This window comes from Thermobia domestica, chromosome 10 (genome assembly GCF_964235325.1).
Source record: "Thermobia domestica chromosome 10, izTheDome1.hap1.1, whole genome shotgun sequence".
Lineage (NCBI taxonomy): Eukaryota > Metazoa > Arthropoda > Insecta > Zygentoma > Lepismatidae > Thermobia > Thermobia domestica.
This window is the reverse complement of record NC_137463.1, coordinates 199,417,165-199,435,362: the sequence shown is the minus strand read 5'-3', so window position 1 is coordinate 199,435,362 and position 18,198 is coordinate 199,417,165. Positions and strand designations below refer to the sequence as shown.

The following is an 18,198-nucleotide window of genomic DNA, read 5'->3' as shown; positions in this document are numbered from 1 at the left end:
TAAACCTAAGAAATTGACGCTGAACGAGAATCATCCTAAAACTCATCCTCCGCTAATCAAGATCCTAATTATAGTATTAGTGACACGACAATATATGGTATGGGCAGGGACGGATCCAGGACCGACTTCTGGGGGGGTTGTCATACTGCTACTTTTAAGGGCTCCAAATTTTGGTATGGGTTTTATTTATATATATATATATAATAAGAAAGTTTCGTCTTCTGATATGCCCCGATCGCCCCCCCTGGATTCTCCCCTGGGTATGGGTAATGAAATAAGGCCCAAAGTAATCAATTAAACTCTTAAAGGTTTCAGGTTTTCTTTAACTAAAACAACGTTCAAACTTGATACACATATGACTGTCGATAATTGCTATCACGCTGATCAAAATGACATGCTTGACGCTCAATTTTCGTGCAATGTTTCTCTGAAAATCAAGAAAATGAATGAATTTTATGTTCTGTTCACAATGTGTCGCTCATTGCCAATATTAGTTGAAAGTATCTACTCTCCTAGAAAACATTGCTTATTTACTTACTTTTTATGTAAAACAATCTACTGTTAACTATCATATTGTGTATATATATTGTTATTCGGTTCTCTTAACGATGACACCTAACAATGACACATATACTTCTATGCATTACTCACATGAGCTACTATTCGTAAGTATATCTTCTATCGTCAACTTCTCCATGCGCCTGCAGTTTTTCTGCTCTTACTCGCTCATCTGTACTCCACAATACTTGCGACCGGCTATTTTCCAACGGCGTGGAAGCTTGCTAAGATAGTGGTCTTTTTAAAACCGCAAAAGACCCCTCCTCAGTGGCATCATATCGACCGATCAGTCTCGCGAATGCTTTTAGCAAAACATTCGAACGTATTCTTATGAAGCGTCTGCAGCCATACATTACAGAAAGGGTGATCATTCCACCTACTCAAGCTGGTTTCCGACCTTCCTTTGGTATTAACGATCAACTTGTCAAACTTTCCTCCTTACTGGTCAACCATTTTAACAAACGCCTTCCATCAGTCCTAGTATCACTTGATATCGAAAAGGCTTTCGACACTGTTTGGCACGCTGGACTAATCTACAAACTTACCTCCCTTCTGCCGTTTCCCTACGTGCGGATCATAGCTCAGTTTCTCCACCACAGACTAGCTTATATCCAGATTAATAATACCAAATCTCCAACCTTCATACTTCGTGCTGGCGTTCCCCAAGGTTCCGTGCTATCACCCCTCTTATATTTACTCTATGTCGCTGATATGCCTCATTCTCCGCCTCCAGTCCATATGCTCCAATTTGCCGATGATACAGCGTATCTCGCACTTGGGTCTTCCGTTGACCAAATTAATCACCTCCTTCAACGTGCGCTGGATAATCTTGTTGCCTGGATCCTCAAATGAAAGCTTAAACTAAATCTAACGAAAACACAGATGACCTTATTTGGCCTCAAGACGCATAAGTTTTGCCCTACTCGCAATCCCGAGCGCCTCACGATTACCCTCTTGGACTCTCGTCTTCCGGTCCAGGATACTTTAAAATATCTTGGTGTCACGCATTCAAATCCTTGAACGTCATGCACTCCGCATTCCATATTCTCTACCGCAGCAAACACCTACTGCAGAGGTCTACCGACGCACCACTATCCCTACACATCTTCCTCATCTCCGACGCTTTCGCAGCCGTTACATTTTTCAGCGCATTACCAATGCTCATCCTCTAATTGACGAGCTCTTGCAGCAAACACCTACGCAACCCAGATACGCATACCCGCCTATCGATCATCTTCTGGCTATTTACGAACAGGACAACTCCCCTGAGACGCACAACCCACTTCGCCGTATCTATCACCACTATGTCCACATCCACCATCCATGATCCCAGACATGGATCTCTCTACAGTTTAGTTTCCACCGTCTGAACTCGACCACATTCCCATTCTATGCACGACTCCATGCTCATCTCTCATCGACTTTGCTTCTGCAACTCTTTATTAGATGACCTATCTGCTTCTTAATATTGCATAACAGCCTGAGAACCATCTGATATTAATTCACCAAACCTTTTCTTATATCACTGGCCATAGAGAAGGCATAACCTTCTGCGGCCCGCCCATCTCATGATGGGAATGAAAGACAGGGGAAAAAATGTTTTTAATGCAAGCAAGTCTTCTAGGAACGAATCTTACGAGTCCCACAGTAATACTTATATTAGCAAATATGACATGATTGCTTTCGTTTTTGAACCATTGTTATTTGACACACTTCTTTATCAATATAAAGAAACGTATGTTTTTATGAGCATGCGCAATGACGAAGACAACATTAATTTCTTGCAGGGGCGGATCCAGGACAGACGTCTTGGAGGGAGGCGGTGGCTTGTAATACTGCTGTTTAGAGCTACTTTTAAGAGCTCCAAACACTGGGATGACTTTATTTATATATAAAATAAGAAAGTTTCCTCTTCTGTGGGGGGCGATTGCCCCCTGGATTCACCCCTGATTTTTTGTAACGGCAATCGGAGGACAGCGAGAATTTTTTGATGGAAACTACTTTTTCATATACAGAAAAGAATATTTTCATATTAATTGACCTACACTAAAATATATATTTGGGTCGGCTATCAGGTGGATAGGACAAGTATAACCACCAGAAGACAAACATCTCCTTGTCCCCTCTGGTATCGTCACTGAGCATGCGTAAATTATTGTCCTAATTGCAAAAATACGATAATTAGAAACTCGGGAAAATTTAACTAAAAATTGGATATATGTTTGTGTCGTTGATGTTAAATTGGTCACAAACCCCGACAATTTTAAAAGCAGAACGTCTTAATCTGTGTGTAACCCTATACACAGTCGCCCCTATATCGATTACTCACTATCTCTTCTGCCTGACTGACTGACACCAACGGATGGCGCTAGCGTGCAGATTATAATTAAACACAATTTTAACGTATAGTGTACAAGAGCTAAATATTCTTACGTTCCAAAAATTGAATATTTTAAATTCAGTAATACTTGTCGTTATTACTTTCAAATATGAGCAACAGCAAGTAATACGAGGGTGGATTAAAATGTTTGTGACCTGACTAGGAAGGAACGAATTATTTTATATTTGTATATCCGTTCGTAGTTATTGTGTAAACTTCCATTTCTCTATTGTTTGAGGTGAGTAGTTTATAAAGTGGTAAATCAAAGCAAGACGGAAACTTGAGACATGGAGAAAATCGAGTATCGAGCTGTCATTAAGTACATGCATAAAAAGAGCTTAACACCACAGGAAATTCATATGGACATGCTAGAGACAGTAGGAGATTCTGCGTCCTCGTATTCAATAATGAAAAGTGGGTAGCTGAATTTAAGCGTGGCAGAAACAGTATTGAAGATGACCCCTGGTCTTCAAAGACGACTACTACAGAAAATTAAATTTTGACGTGATTTTAAATCACCGCAGAAACAAAATCCGAGAGGTAGATGAGACACTGCATTTCCTTATTAGCAAGCAAAAAACAGTATCGTAAAAGAATTAGGGTTTTCTAAGATCTTCGCGAGATGGGAACACAAATTGCTTTCAGTTGAACACAAACGCTATAGACTCACCATTCCCGTGATTGTTTAGAACTGTTTCAAATTGATCGGGAGGAGTTCATTGGCAGGTTTAAGACGATGGACGAGACATGGGTACACCATACACTATACACCGCATTAAAAACAACAATCGAAGCAATTGAAACAACCTGGATCTCCTGTCCCCCCTCAAAAAAAAAAAAAAAAAAAAAAAAAGCCAAACAAGTTTCGTCGGCAAACAAGGTTATAGCAACAATATTTCGGAATGCTAAGGGCATTATCTTGATTGATTTCTTAGAAAAGAGGAAGACTATCAATTCTGAATACTAGTGCACTCCTCTGTGACGTTTGCGTGAAGAAATCAGAATTAAAAGGCCAGAAATGATGCGAAGAAACTGTTGTTTCACCAAGAAAATGCGAGCGTTCACACTTCCCTTGGATCCATGGCAGAAATTCATTCCTGTGGGTTCGAGCTGTTACCGGCCGCACCTCTCTATTCGCCTGCTCTGACCTTCACGAACGTTCATTTGTTTACAAACCTAGAAAGGACTTTTAGGGGGGCGGAATTTTGTTCGGATGCAGAGATGAAAAGTGCTGTGTTGTGATATTTTGCAGGGCTCGACGAATCATTTTCTAAAAGTGGTATAGACGCGTTACCACAGATGTGGCGTAAAGGTCAAAGTGGATTACGTGGAAAAGTAAAACATAACTTATCCAAATATTTTCTAACTTTGTAAGTCAGGCCACGAACTTTCCAATCCATCCTCGTATAATATTTTATCCTCTCATCTTCATACAATTTAGTGTTAGAACAATAAACATTTCGGTTCAGTGGCGATTTCTCTGTTACTGCGCTCATCGCCGGTAAATAAACAATTAAAGAATATTTTATTATGGAAGTGCCTCATGATATAACTTTAATATACCACTCTTGCTTTTATGGTGTCCTTCTGTATTTGACAAAGACAGAAACTTCCTTCTAGAAGATAAAATAATAATAATAATCAATTATACTTCCATAATACGGCGAGAAACTATTCTTGCGTATCACCAGTTCGAATCGCGGAAGAACGTTGAGTACATCCAACGCGTCCCAAATAGCAGGCAAGTTGACCACCATATCTGCGAGAACCTCCAAGCTTTCTGCTCGATTCTACAGAGGAACAAACTGCCTTTTCTGCAAAGGGGGGAGCAGGTTTAGTGGTCACATGGAAAAACATTTGAAAGTGTATGCTTTCGTCAATGTATTTCTTCCATCAACACAAAAGAAATTGTATATTTGATATTATTCAGTAGTTAAATTTCTTGAATATCTGTTTTCGTAAATGTAAAGATAAGAATATAAGAGTAATACTTAAATTGGAATATTTTACCTTTCCCATATGCTATTCTGATACTACTTTGATCCCTTTTTCGATATTACAGTCCAAAATAAACCAGATAAGGCACAGTAGGATGAATCAAAGCAAATGATTCATTGATTTTTTTTATCTCCTATATCAATATTAAGCTACATTACACGAGACCTGACCAGCGGTAGTATGTTCGACCAAGGACCCAATGAGATAACTGTACGTACTCTGGTAAAAAAACAGAAATTTGTGACTGTAAGCTTGTGTCGATTCATTATTCCTTTTCATTTGTATGTTCGAGTTTTAATTTCGAATTCAAACGTTTCTGCACCAATGTGTCTCTTCAAAAGGTAACGTTAAGTCTGATATATTTTTCACAAGATTTGAGAAAAAAGGATTCAAAGCCTATATGGAGGTATGTTCCGAGAGGAACTCAACAAAACTAATCTAAAATTTACACTGTATAAAATTGCACTCTAAATCAGTTTCAAGTTGCTTTCGTTTAAAATAAATAAATAAATAATAGATTCATCCCTTCGGAATTAATTTACTGAGTTCGACCTTGATAGTTTCAGGTAATATGCTTAATTTACAACTTATAGTAGACAGAATACCTGATCGTTACGAAGATAATATTTATACATGAGTTGTAAAATAAGATAATCTAATATGTAGGCTATCGAGAATTGTTCTTGCATTATAAACATTTTATCCTATATAAGCTGTGGTAAGCGTTTCCAGATTTTCAGGATACACCACTGATGGGGCTAGTAGTTTAGGAGACAGAAGCATTGAAAACTAAGAATACACTTAGCATCTGGCCGCGATTTTGGATTGTCCAATTTAACAAGATGGTACCCAGCAGATTCTCACTTAGAAAATTACGCAAACCACGATGCAAAGTTAATCTAAATTTTGGCCTTCTGCCACTTTAATATTAGAAGGTATAAAGACTCATTTGGTATATTTCGTAAAACCATATGTAGTGTATGTTGACATACCGGTATCTTTATATTGATATCAAATACTTAAAATACTTTTCTGCTTATTTTTTCAGATGTCAAGCTATATCTGCTAGCGACTATGTTGAATTTTCTAACTTCATGACTACGGATCGAAAATATTCACGTTACTGTGGCCAACAGAAAGAATTTGAAATTGTGTCCGATAGAAAATTTTTTCGAGTTACTTTCAAGTCCAATGATCGACTAGATGGTACAGGGTTCCAGGCGACCTACCAGTTTGTGGATGATGTCGACGCCTATACTATCAAACCAATACAAACTAATGAATCGCCTAGATTAGAAGGTAAGAGCTCATTGGTGGCCTACGCTGCTGAACAAATATCTACAGTGTTTTATTAGTGGTTTAAAAATAACCAACATAATTTAAGCAACAGTTAACTAACACCGATCATTTACTAATAGCACCTTTTTTTATAGGAAATTTTGTACAGGTCACCAAAACTATCGTTCAATTACAGATCTAATTGTCAAACTATTTTTGAAATATTATCTAAGGTCGCTATCTATGATTACTTTGCTTTTTGTCTATTTGACTTTGTAGGATGTTTCAACGTAACTATAAAATTTAAAGATGGAAATTAGAGTAAAAGGAATGATCCACCACACACAACTTTCCTGCCTCAACTCCTTAAAATAAATCATGTTGCACTGCAGTTATTAATGAAACATTTTCCTGTTAAAGATGAACAAATTGTAGGAAGTTTTCGGAAAATTTCATAAAACAAAATAACCTACAAACGTTAACTATTCCTTGTAGATTTAGACCTAAGAAAGTGACTTATTCCATATTTTAAGACTATTTATGAAATATTTGTGTACAAAATAGAAAAATAAACCGCAGAAGTCGTATTTCACGAAACTGTAAAATAATTCCGAAAGTAAAAGACTAATTATAAAGCTAACTCTATGGCCTATGGAACCCGGAGGTTCAACACCACGTTCATAAATGCTCTCCATTGACTTCTGTCTTTACGAGTGTATTTTTATTTCTGCGAGATCCATCTTAATATTGTCCTCCCATCATCGCCTAGGTCTTCTAATGGTCGTTTCTTGTTTGGTCTTCCAGTCAAGACTTTGAAAGCGTTTCTACTTTCTTCCATCCTGGCTGCATGACCTGCCCACCTTAGTTGCTCCTAGACTTGATGATCCTAACAATGTTTGGTAAACCGTATACATTATGAAGTTTCTCGTTATTATGAAGTTTCCACCATTCTCCATTCCCGTTCCTCTTGGGTCCGAATATTCGTCTCAGGATCTTGTTCTCAAATACTTTCAGTCTATGTTCTTCAGACGAGAGTAAACGACTATTTGTGGATATTCTCATGAAAGTTATTTATTCAATATTATAATAATATTACTGAAATACATTTATAAATGAAATATGAACAAATTCATGTGAGTCATTTTGTACAAAATCGTCCGAAAATCTCATGTTAAAAAATAAGCAATCCTTTGTGAATTTATTCGGCGTAATTTATGCAACATTATAGTTATTAAAGAAATATTTATTTATGAAACATTGACTAATTCACCAGCGTTATTTTTGAAAAATTCGTCCAAAAAGCTCATGCCCAACAATAAACTGCCCCTCGTATATTTTTTCAGGACAAATGAGTTATGACATACTATCACATTATTTATGAAATATAAACAAACTCGCTTGAATTGTTTTCGAACAAATTGTCCAAAAAAGTTCCCTCCAAAAGTAAACTATCGCTTGTTGGTTTTCCTAGAGAAACAACTTATATCACTGTATGGGGCTGTCATTGAAACATTTATTTGAGATATAAACAAAATTGTTGGAGTCGTTTTTGAGAAAATTGTAAATTTTGTTCCTCACCCTTCAGGAAATTATCCTTATTTTTAGAAAAACTCCTCTGAAAAATCATATAAAAATCTAAGTTTAAAGTTTGATTTCAATAGGTTAAACGGTTGTATATGAGAACTAACGCACAAACAGATGGACAGATGTCGGAAAATAATGTTTTCCGTATGTATGGGCTACGAAACGTATAAATCCGTTGAAATCTTGAATTCATTTTTTTTTTCATCACCATACTTTCTTCTCTTTCTTTGTCGCTCGAAACTAAAAAGGATTTCGGGTCTCAATTAATTTAATCTGCTCTGGATTTGTGGAATTTCACGCGTATTTTGGAAATTTCTCGCGGACATATGGTTAGCAAACGAATCTTCCGCAGGAATGCCAGGTTTCGATTCCTAGTAGAAGCACGTGTTATTCAGATTCTACGTTAAAAATAGGTTTACTCATTAGTTCTGAAATGAATACTCAAATGAAATCTCATTTGATTTAGAAATGTTTGAAATCGAATGTATACTTGAATTAACGAAAATGTTTTCGTGTTCCGATTTTACAAGTTAAAAACATAATTTGTAACAATTATGGTAACTCACTTTTCAATCATTACTTAGTTGTTATATCCTTATCTAAGGCAATGTAAATACTGTATATGTGTATATTACCGAATATGTAACCAAATTATTTTTATAGGATCGATAGACAAATTCAAATTGGTGACGTAGTTGGAGCATCAATTATTTTTCACTTCCTAAATAGCTTGTATTCTTTGTACGAAGTAAAATATGTAAAACTAAATAAAATAATTATGCGTGTAGAATATATATTGGATATATGATAACGCAATGATAAATTCCTCGTTATATTTCCTATAACATTTGTACCTGACATCCAGTGACGAATGCAGAATTTCATCAAGGGGAATTCAAGTGCTCAGACACATCCTTTCAGGAATTTTTTGTATATAGGTGTTTTATTATAGTAATATATATATATATATATACCGGGTGATTCAATAAGAACGTACCAGGCCTATATCGCAGCTAATACTGCACGTAGAGCCTTCAAACAAAAAAAAAAAAAAAAAAAAAATGCATTACCAAATCGTATGTGTAGAATGCAATAAAAAATTGTAGCGAGACCAGTGGCGCCTCGTGAATATCTCCAACGGAGGGCAACTTCAAAATTTGCAATGGAAAGTGGTATAACAGTTGGAATCGTTCGAAAGGACCTTAAATGTCATGCAACTTTTAGAGGACAAACTTTGTCATATCCTTTCCCATTTAGCCGCTAGAGGCGTTGTTGCAGACTTGTATCTGACTACCCGTAGCATTCCTTTATCTCAGCTAATAATGCACATAGAGCCGTCAAACAAACAATTGAACTATCAAATCGTATGTGTAGAATGCAATAAAAATAGTAGTGACACCAGTGGCGTATCGTGAATATCTCAAAAGGGGGTCATCTGCAAAATTTAACATGGAAACAGGGGTTGGCTGTGCCTCCATTGAAACAAGCGCACAATTGGAGAAACATCGAGAGGAAACACCCTTGTACCATCTGAATTTCACCTAGTAATGCGACCGTGTTGCTGCCAACGAGGAAGAAATATGCCAAGGTGTTTAATCTCGACGTCCTCCGAGGAATGCTACGGGTAGTCATATACAAGTCTGCAACAACGCCTCTAGCGGCTAAATGGGAAAGGATATGACAAAGTTTGTCTTCTAAAAGTTGCATGACATTTAAGGTCCTTTCGAACGATTCCAACTGTTATACAATTTTCCATTGCAAATTTTGAAGTTGCCCTCCGTTGGAGGTATTCACGAGACGCCACTGGTCTCGCTACAATTTTTTATTGCATTCTACACTTACGATTTGGTAATGCATTTTTTTTGAAGGCTCTACGTGCAGTATAAGCTGCGATATAGGCCTGGCACGTTCTTATTGAATCACAAAGGGTGTTTCAAAACAACGCCGATAACGTTTGGGAGGTGATTCCTAACTCCAAGGTAAGATGGAAAAGTATGGACCAATCTAGGTGCACAAATGCTTCCTTTCGGAGTTATAGGCTGCCGAAAATATGGAAAAATGAAATTTAAAGGTCCATAGCTCTAATACTATGGACCCTACCGTACTCGGGTCAAGACTTCACTTAGGAATTTGTATGTGCCCTATCCAAATGTCCATGTTTCAGTATGCTGCGGTACTTCCGAAACAATTTTTAGAGGTAGTTGCTGAGTACCTGAAATTATATGCCCGTAACCAAACTGCCTCCATAAAAATTGTTACGTGAGTACGTTAGGATTCTCAAACACATATACTTGTATAGTGCACATATTATATTCTTACTATAATAAATATACCTATTTGCTTTTCCATTTGCTGAAAAACGGGGCTGAACTGCTTTCATCGGAATTTAAGTAATGTCTTCAAAGTAAAATATGATTGGAGGCCCAAACCTGGAAGTTGGTTTTGCCTAACTTCCCTCTTTAGGTGTCTAGAGCTGCCACTGAATGAGGGCTGGATTAAGGGGGGGCTTAGGGAGGCTATAGCCCCAGACTTCCACTATGATCAAAATCTCAACTGGCTATCTAAAATGAATCATGGAGCTATAATTATCATCATAAAATAAAATATAACCAAAAATATGAAACATACTCCTCTAACCTCCCTGCTGTACTTTCACAGAAATGTATTAGGTGAAGTCAGCGGGGGCCACATATTTTTTTTCTATTGTGCTGCCAAAATGTCTTGAGCTGTGGCAAAAATGCGAACTAAAGCTCACACCCTCACACACCCTCATGTTGAGCCAATAAGGGTTCAGCTGTTGCTAAGCAAGAGAAAGTGAGTGGAGTTCCTTCAGTCGATAGCAGCGCTTGCAACGGAAGACTAGGGATCAAGTCAATCTGGTATATGTATAGTACCGGGCCTCCAGCTGGGTTAATCCAGCCCTGTAATGGATATGATGTAATAGTTGTTAGACTCCTGTGAAACGTAAATTTTGATATAGTTTTCTCTTATTAACGTTACGAAATTGTTTTTTTTTCTTTAAAAAAAGGATAACCCCTTAGAGATGTTTTAAAATCACAATCTAATTCTGTTTTTTCTTTCTTTTACTCGTCATTATTACATTTATGTTTCTAGATGTCAGAACTAAACATACTTGGCAAATAGTTAGTATTTCGTTTAAAGTGTTACTCCTTGAATTTATAACAGAGAGTACCAAATTGGATATAATTAACTTTATGTCCAGCTATTGAATGAAGGAGTATAGGTCCTATTTTAAGGAGCATTATGGTTTTGGTCAACTTTTCTTGAAAAAAATAAAAATCGTATTATATTATGTATTGTACTGCTATACCCAACTTGTACTAGTGTACAATTTTGCTTGTTTCATCGAATCGTATTCAATAGTTTTATATGATATAAAATTCATATACAATTGAAGCTCAAGGAGATCTATTGTACACACACTCACACGCATTGTTTAAAAGATCTTTCAACACAAGAGAATGCACTGCTGCTTGTAAAAATTATAACGGCAAGGAAGAATGACAGGAACGCGTTGAAACTCATGTACTACATACTTTGCACCTCACGATATGACTACGAACGGTTAAATTTCAGCGGCATGGCTCATGCATGAGTCTAGTAATGGCATCGCTTTAGTTTAGTATTGGTAATAATAACACAGGAGGGTAAAGTTCACGCAGCCATCATGTAGTAGAGAGTGAACAAGCGTCAATATACCGCTCGTCGATGTCAAAGACAGAAGAGACATACGAGGGCTGACAATAAAGTAATGAAAATTATTTAAAACAAACTTTACTTACATTTTTAACCAACCACAATGAGATCACCTTCAAAGTACTCCCCTTGTGTCTGCACACACTTATTCCATCGTCGTTTCCATTGTTGGTAGCATCTCTGGAAATCATCTTTTGGGATGCCTGCCAAAGCCCGTATTACAGCTGTTTGAGTATCTGTTTCTGCTTCAAAATGGTGTCCTTTAAGAAGTGCTTTCACCTTTGGGAACAGAAAATATCACACGGGGCAATGTCCGGTGAATAAGGAGGGTGTGGTAGCACTGTAATGGATTTTGATGCCAAATACTGACGAACAGACAATGCAGTATGGGCTGGTGCATTATCGTAATGGAAGATTCAGGTGTCAGCAATCTCTGGAAAACACAACGGAGGTGTTTTCGAAGTCTTTCGAGAATTTCTATGTAGAAATATTGATTTACTGTCTGCCCTAGAGGTACCCACTCTTTATGGACAATTCACCTAGAGTCAAAAAAAGCACACAAGCATGCATTTCATCTTGGACTTCGACATGAGGGCTTTCTTTGGTAGTGGCAAATCTTCCGAACACCATTGCATACCTTGACGTTTCGTTTCGGGGTCATATTGAAAACACCAACTTTCATCACCAGTGATAATTCTGTTCAGTAAATCCGGGTTAGATTCCACTTGGTCCAACAAATCAGCCGCCAGAGTCCTCCGGTCATCTTTTTGTTGCTGTGTGAGATTTTTCGGAACCAGTTTGGCACACACTTTTCGCATTCCCAAATTTTCAGTTAATATCAGACGCACTATTTCTCGATTCATGTTCGCAATCATTTTCAAGATTAATCGTCTATCTGCTCGCACAAGTTCCCTTACCCTGTCTGTGTTCTCTTCCGTTGGTGTTGTTGTGGGTCGCCCACTGCGGTGTTCATCTTCGATTTTTGTTCTGGCTTCCGCAAACATTTTGTGCCAACGATACACCTCTGCCATTGATAACACTTCATTTCCAAAGGCCTGCTGAAACTTCCGGTACGCTACTGCGGCAGTTTCACTAAGTTTCACACAGAAGGAGATTGCGTAGCGCTGTTCAATTGTTGTGACGGGGGTCCAACACACGACCGCACTCGGGGGCGCGGTGGCTCAGTGGTAGAGCGTTTACCTCCGGTGCTTGGGGTCCTGGTTCGATCCCAGCTCGCGCCGTGTGACTTTGTGCTGGACAAACACCGTGCTCGTGGGTTTCCTCGGGGTTCATCCGTTTCCTACCACTTTCTTCATTCCACCATTTCATTCATTTCTCATAATCACCGTCTCCTTTAGCCTAACCGGCATAACCGTGGGACGTAAAACTTAAACATTTCATTTCATTTACACGACCGCACTCTTCAACCTCTAACTCCACAATAATATTTTGTGAATACCCCGTGTTGTGCTAGTGGAGCAGAATCAATGTCACACGCTGGCGGCGGTTTCAGTCTGCAGGCTTGCCAGCATCAGCTGAAAAAAATTCTCATTACTTTATTTTCGGATCTCGTAAACAGACGTCTGCGTTTGAATAAACGTAGTTGATCGACGTAGGGGAAGACGATTTATCGTACTTCGAACTTTAAGTGTGCATATAGGGCGTGCCACCACGATAGTGATGTGGAAACAATGACAAAAAAGGGACCGTGTTTAACTACAATCATTCAGTAAACCATTGAATGTAATGACGCGAAAGGATGACATATGTCTTGTTCACATCGCAGTAACGGGCCATAAAGTATCTTCCGCAACGTTAGCTCCAATCTGAAACACAATAACGTATGTCGATTTGCCTACGTCAACAGTTGAACGGTGTCAATTCAGTGTTGCACTGGCGACGTGCATACCATTGTTTCTTTTTTAAATTAATGTTCCACAATTATGTATCGAAGCTACAGGAGGCGTTATTGATGACATGGATAATAATGGCGATTGGTGGAATATAAAAAAAATGGGAGAACTCCGATCAAACGCACACAGTATTTGACCACCACAATGCCCACTTGGAGTGAATTGGGATCGAACCAAAGTTGAGAGCTATACGACTAAGCTACTACCGCCCTATGTATATCTTCTTGTCGACTTTAATTGAGCCATTATATCAAACGTCCCATGTGAACATCATCATTTGGATGTGAAGTGCAGACTTTGTATCCTTTCAACCTGTCCTACTTTGATGCGCGTTATACATTATTGTGATAAACGCAATCTGCCAGCGTGTATTGTCGAGTGTTATAGCGACATGTGTGATGATATAGAGTGCCGTTGTGCAAGAGTGCCAATTTCTCTGTAACTTTGAGGGGGAGCATTCAGATATGTACACCTTGTCTCAAAAAGGTTGAGCGCATTCTTTATTGGTGTTTTGAGGCAAAAAATTTTTAAGTCCAGCTTCGGGTATCTTCGGGAAAAAGTAAGCCAGGTTCGAACCTCCAAGACAGCCTTTGCAATCGGGAAAAAGTTTGCAGATGTGTTTTTCTTCTTTTAAATATAATAAGACTTGTTACCAAGTGTTTAAAAAAGCAACATTGATTGAAATACTTAAGGATACAATATTTCGAAACCTGTTTTTTTTTTTTTTTTTTTAATGTCAGCACATGGTTGTTTGTCATTTAGCTCTCCATACGTAATGGAACATTTAAATACGTTAAAGAATCTTTCCATATATAAAAGAATGCTCAAAGTTAAGAAATAGAACATAATTATCGCCTGAGTACTAAAATGAAAGTCAAAGTAGAACAGAAACAGCGTTTGTAATGGATATGAATGTCATAATTATCTTGAGATCCGTTATACATCGCTAGAAGCATAGCTCTAGAAGTCATTGTGTTAGCTCATTGGTAAGCTGTCGGATTTCAAATCATAAGGTTGAGAGTTCGAATCCCGTCTAGGTTAATCATTTTTTTAAATTATATTTTCTGCAATGCATGAAAAATTATATAAAATAATTACATTACAATACATAAGTTGTGTATATATAACATAATCATTGCAGAACATAGTAATTATTATGTTTAAAATATAACATCTGAGATAATTTTCACAGTAGGTCGGTATTATATATAAGGATGTAAATACAAGTTAGGAAAATCATTTAATAGCAATAAATAAGTTATGTAGTGTATTTATTTGCATCTATTTGTCATACAGATGTAACTTCTCAATATTCTCATTACAGCATGTCATTTACATTCGTGAAATACAATATATTCCTTCGGATATACAAAGTGTATAAACAGAGTATCCAAAGTCGTATCCTGCTTCAAGACACATAACTTTTCCCGATCCCCTTAACGTCACGGGAAGAAACACAAACTCTCTTTAGAACGGAATGTCGTTACTTAGAGTCTCATTCGAATACGTTGAATATGCTTTTGTATATTCATCTCTCTCTCTCTCTCTCTTTCGCTTTGTTTATGTGTGTGTGTGTGTGTGTGTTGCGGAATATCCCAAGTTGAATACAACATTTGCCAAGTATATGAGCATCATTGTCATCGAATACCAGAAATAGAAAGTCGTGTTTTTGTTCAGGTTGGGTTTGCGTGTTCATGTTAGCTCACTGGTAGAGTACGGACTTGCCAATAAAGAGGTCTTGAGTTCAAAGCCTATAGCTAATTATCATTCTTTTGTTAGTAGGATTGCACAGAAATCGGATACAAGGAGTGGTTTACTTCTAGAAATATTTTCAGAAGCGTTTAGGTAGCCCTGAAAAGGGCTGTTTTCGGTAGTTAAGGCGGGGACATTAATATTGTGTCCAAGACCCTTCTGAATTTATTACACGCTCCATTCTTCTGGGCATGGAATCTATTACATGGGTGACAAATCTATCTCCTTTCCCTACCTCCAGCCATGCTTCGGAAACAAGATGTCACAGGTCATCCTGAGTTCTTGGTGGATCTGCCTCAGGCCAACTTTCCCTTAGAATACGCTTCACTTCTGCCCACATATTTTCCATGAGATTGAGGTCTGCTCCACGAGCGGCCAGTCGATTAAATCAATCTCAGGGTGCCCTGCGAACCATTCCTGAATCACACGGGAAGTATGTATTGGCGACTGGTATTGCTGGAACTGAATTACACCATCAGGCTGAAATACTCGTACAGATAGCACCATGATATTACTGATAATGTCTAAGTACTGAGCATTGTCCAGATGTCCTTCAATTCTATGAAACTGTCCTGCTCCGCGACTGGAAATCCAACCCCAACATAAAATAGATACATGGCCACTGCGATTGCAATCAGCCACATATCCATGGTCATATCGGGTGCCTCTCGGACGATACACAAAACGGCGTCCCTCCTTTGATGTTGTGAATATGGATTCATCTGAGAAAACTACGTTTTCCCAATTGAGACCCACATTCACCTGTGCAAACGCGAGACGGTAAATTTTGTGGTCGTCTGAGAGTTTTTCCTTCACGGCAGCAACACGGCCACATAACCCAGCATGACGAAACCTTCGCAGAGCTGTATGCTTACTACCAGGATAGAGAGAAACTTCCCTTAGCTGTCTAGACGTCCTTAGTGGGTCTAACCGGGCTTCGTTTACTAATCTCGCATCTTGGGCTTCGGTTGACACATGCGGACGACCAGGAGATCGTAAATTATCAGTCTGACCTGTAGCACCATATTTCCGAATCCATCGCCTTCCTGTAGAGGCCGGGACACCTACTCGCCTGCTAGCTGCAGTTGCAGAATAACCTTCCAACTCCCATAAAGTAATTACTGCTGTACGTCTATCCATAGTTACCAATGTTCCGAGCTGTGAGAAGGAAGCAATAGGTAAAAGATAGTACCTGACGTGTGATTGGTTACTTGCACGACACGCCTACTGTGGGAAACAGCGTTGCCAGATCTAGCATAATGATGCTAGATCTAGCATAATTTGCATTTCTCTAGCATCTAGCAGCTTGCTTTTAGCATCCTGCCCAAATCTAGCACAATTTCAGCAAGTTTATCAAAAAGCCGTAAAACCTGGAGATGAGAAAGAAGTTGGTCGTGGAAAGAAAAAGAACGGCAGAAATGTATCCTCTTCCATTGATTCATACAGTCGGTAAACCATACAGGCAGTCTTATTTTCCGAAGTAAGTTCGAAACGTCTTTGGGCTTTTTTGTGGCTCCACCCAGGGTTTTCTAATCCTTTAACTCCGAGGCATGGGCGGAGCTATGGGGGCCATTCTCCCCCCAACTTTTGGACAACTTCACTATCTTTATTTCTGACTTCATGATCATATTTATTCCTGAAATGACAGCTCCGAGACCGACCAAAAATCTGCCGCCCCTCCCCCAGCAGACGATTCCCAACTCCCCTTATGCTGCGAAGTAATTTTCTTTCAAAATATGTAAACAAAAACTTTGCATTCATTTATACGATATATACGCCATTGAGTCTGGCAACGACTGCATTAATTTAGTTGAGTTAAAATTTTGGTGCGTGAAGTATTGAGTTCTATCCATGCATTCTTGCTCTCTGTGTATTTTAAGTTACGTTATCGTATCTCAACTTCGTTTTTTTAAACTCCTGAATTAGTAATTATGAGGATCTAGCATAATTTGACCGAATCTAGCATAAGTTCGATCAGGTTTTGGAATAATTCCGAGCTGTGAGTCTGGCAACGCTGGTGGGGAACGACTTGGTCAACGACTCGCGAAAGAAATCTGAAAATGGAGCGCCGTAATAATAATATCAAAAACAGTTTTTATAAAGGAATATTAATACATACGAAAAGCTGTTTAAAGAATGAATTGTTATACTGACTTTACGCGTATAAAAACATATACCATATACCAAACAGATTGAGCGATATGATGATAGCTGTTTTGAGACAAACTCTTTCGAAGTCCAACTTCAAGTATCTTGGGAAAACAGTAAACTAAAGCTGCTGGTTCGAACCTCCAAAGCCAACCTTAGTAATCGGGAAACGATGTACAGATATGTTTTTCCTTCTGTTAAATATAATAAGACATGTTGAAATGGTATTAAGTGTAGAAAAAAGTCACATTGAAATACTTAATGATACAATATTTCGAGACTATGTATTCACACTCTCGTTTCGTCATTGTGATTTCCATACGGAAAAGAGCATTTACGTATGAGCTCAGTTATATTTCAGAAGAAGCTTCCGAAAAGCGGTCATGTTAGCTCAGTGGTACACCACCGAGCGTTTAAATCGTGACTTCGATACCCGTTCAGGTGAAATTCTTTTATGATATTCTACTTTTCCTCAATGCATGAAAATTATGTAAAATAGTTACATTACAATTCATCAGTTGTATATATCAGTTGAATGTATATATTCATATCATCAGTTGTATATATCAGTTGAATATATATATTCATATCATTTCACGACATATGTAATTCTTATCTTTAAAATATAACATCTGAGGTATTGACAGAACGTCGGTGTGTTATGTGTGAATATTGAATACAAATTTAAAAAATCGTGTAATAGCAATAAATAAGTTATGTAATGTATTTATTTGCAGCTACTTTCATCGCAGATAACTTATCAATATTCGCATTACAGCATTTAGGTAGAGCATATCGAAAATCGGATCGTGGTCAAAGACAAAAAACTAGCTAGCCCCAAACTGTCACGTAAGAAATTCGCGAATCGCA

General features: G+C 38.1%; 1 protein-coding gene across 1 annotated transcript in view; it reads left to right on the top strand.

Moving 5' to 3' along the window:
* The window catches only part of LOC145662927 (suppressor of lurcher protein 1-like), a 2,696,516-nt gene that overhangs the window by 2,652,493 nt on the left and 25,825 nt on the right, over positions 1–18,198 (top strand). Inside the window, exon 13 of the mRNA XM_081728947.1 lies at positions 5,985–6,235. Within this exon, the coding sequence (XP_081585073.1) occupies positions 5,985–6,235 (251 nt within the window). The remainder of the gene's footprint in view (positions 1–5,984; positions 6,236–18,198) is intronic.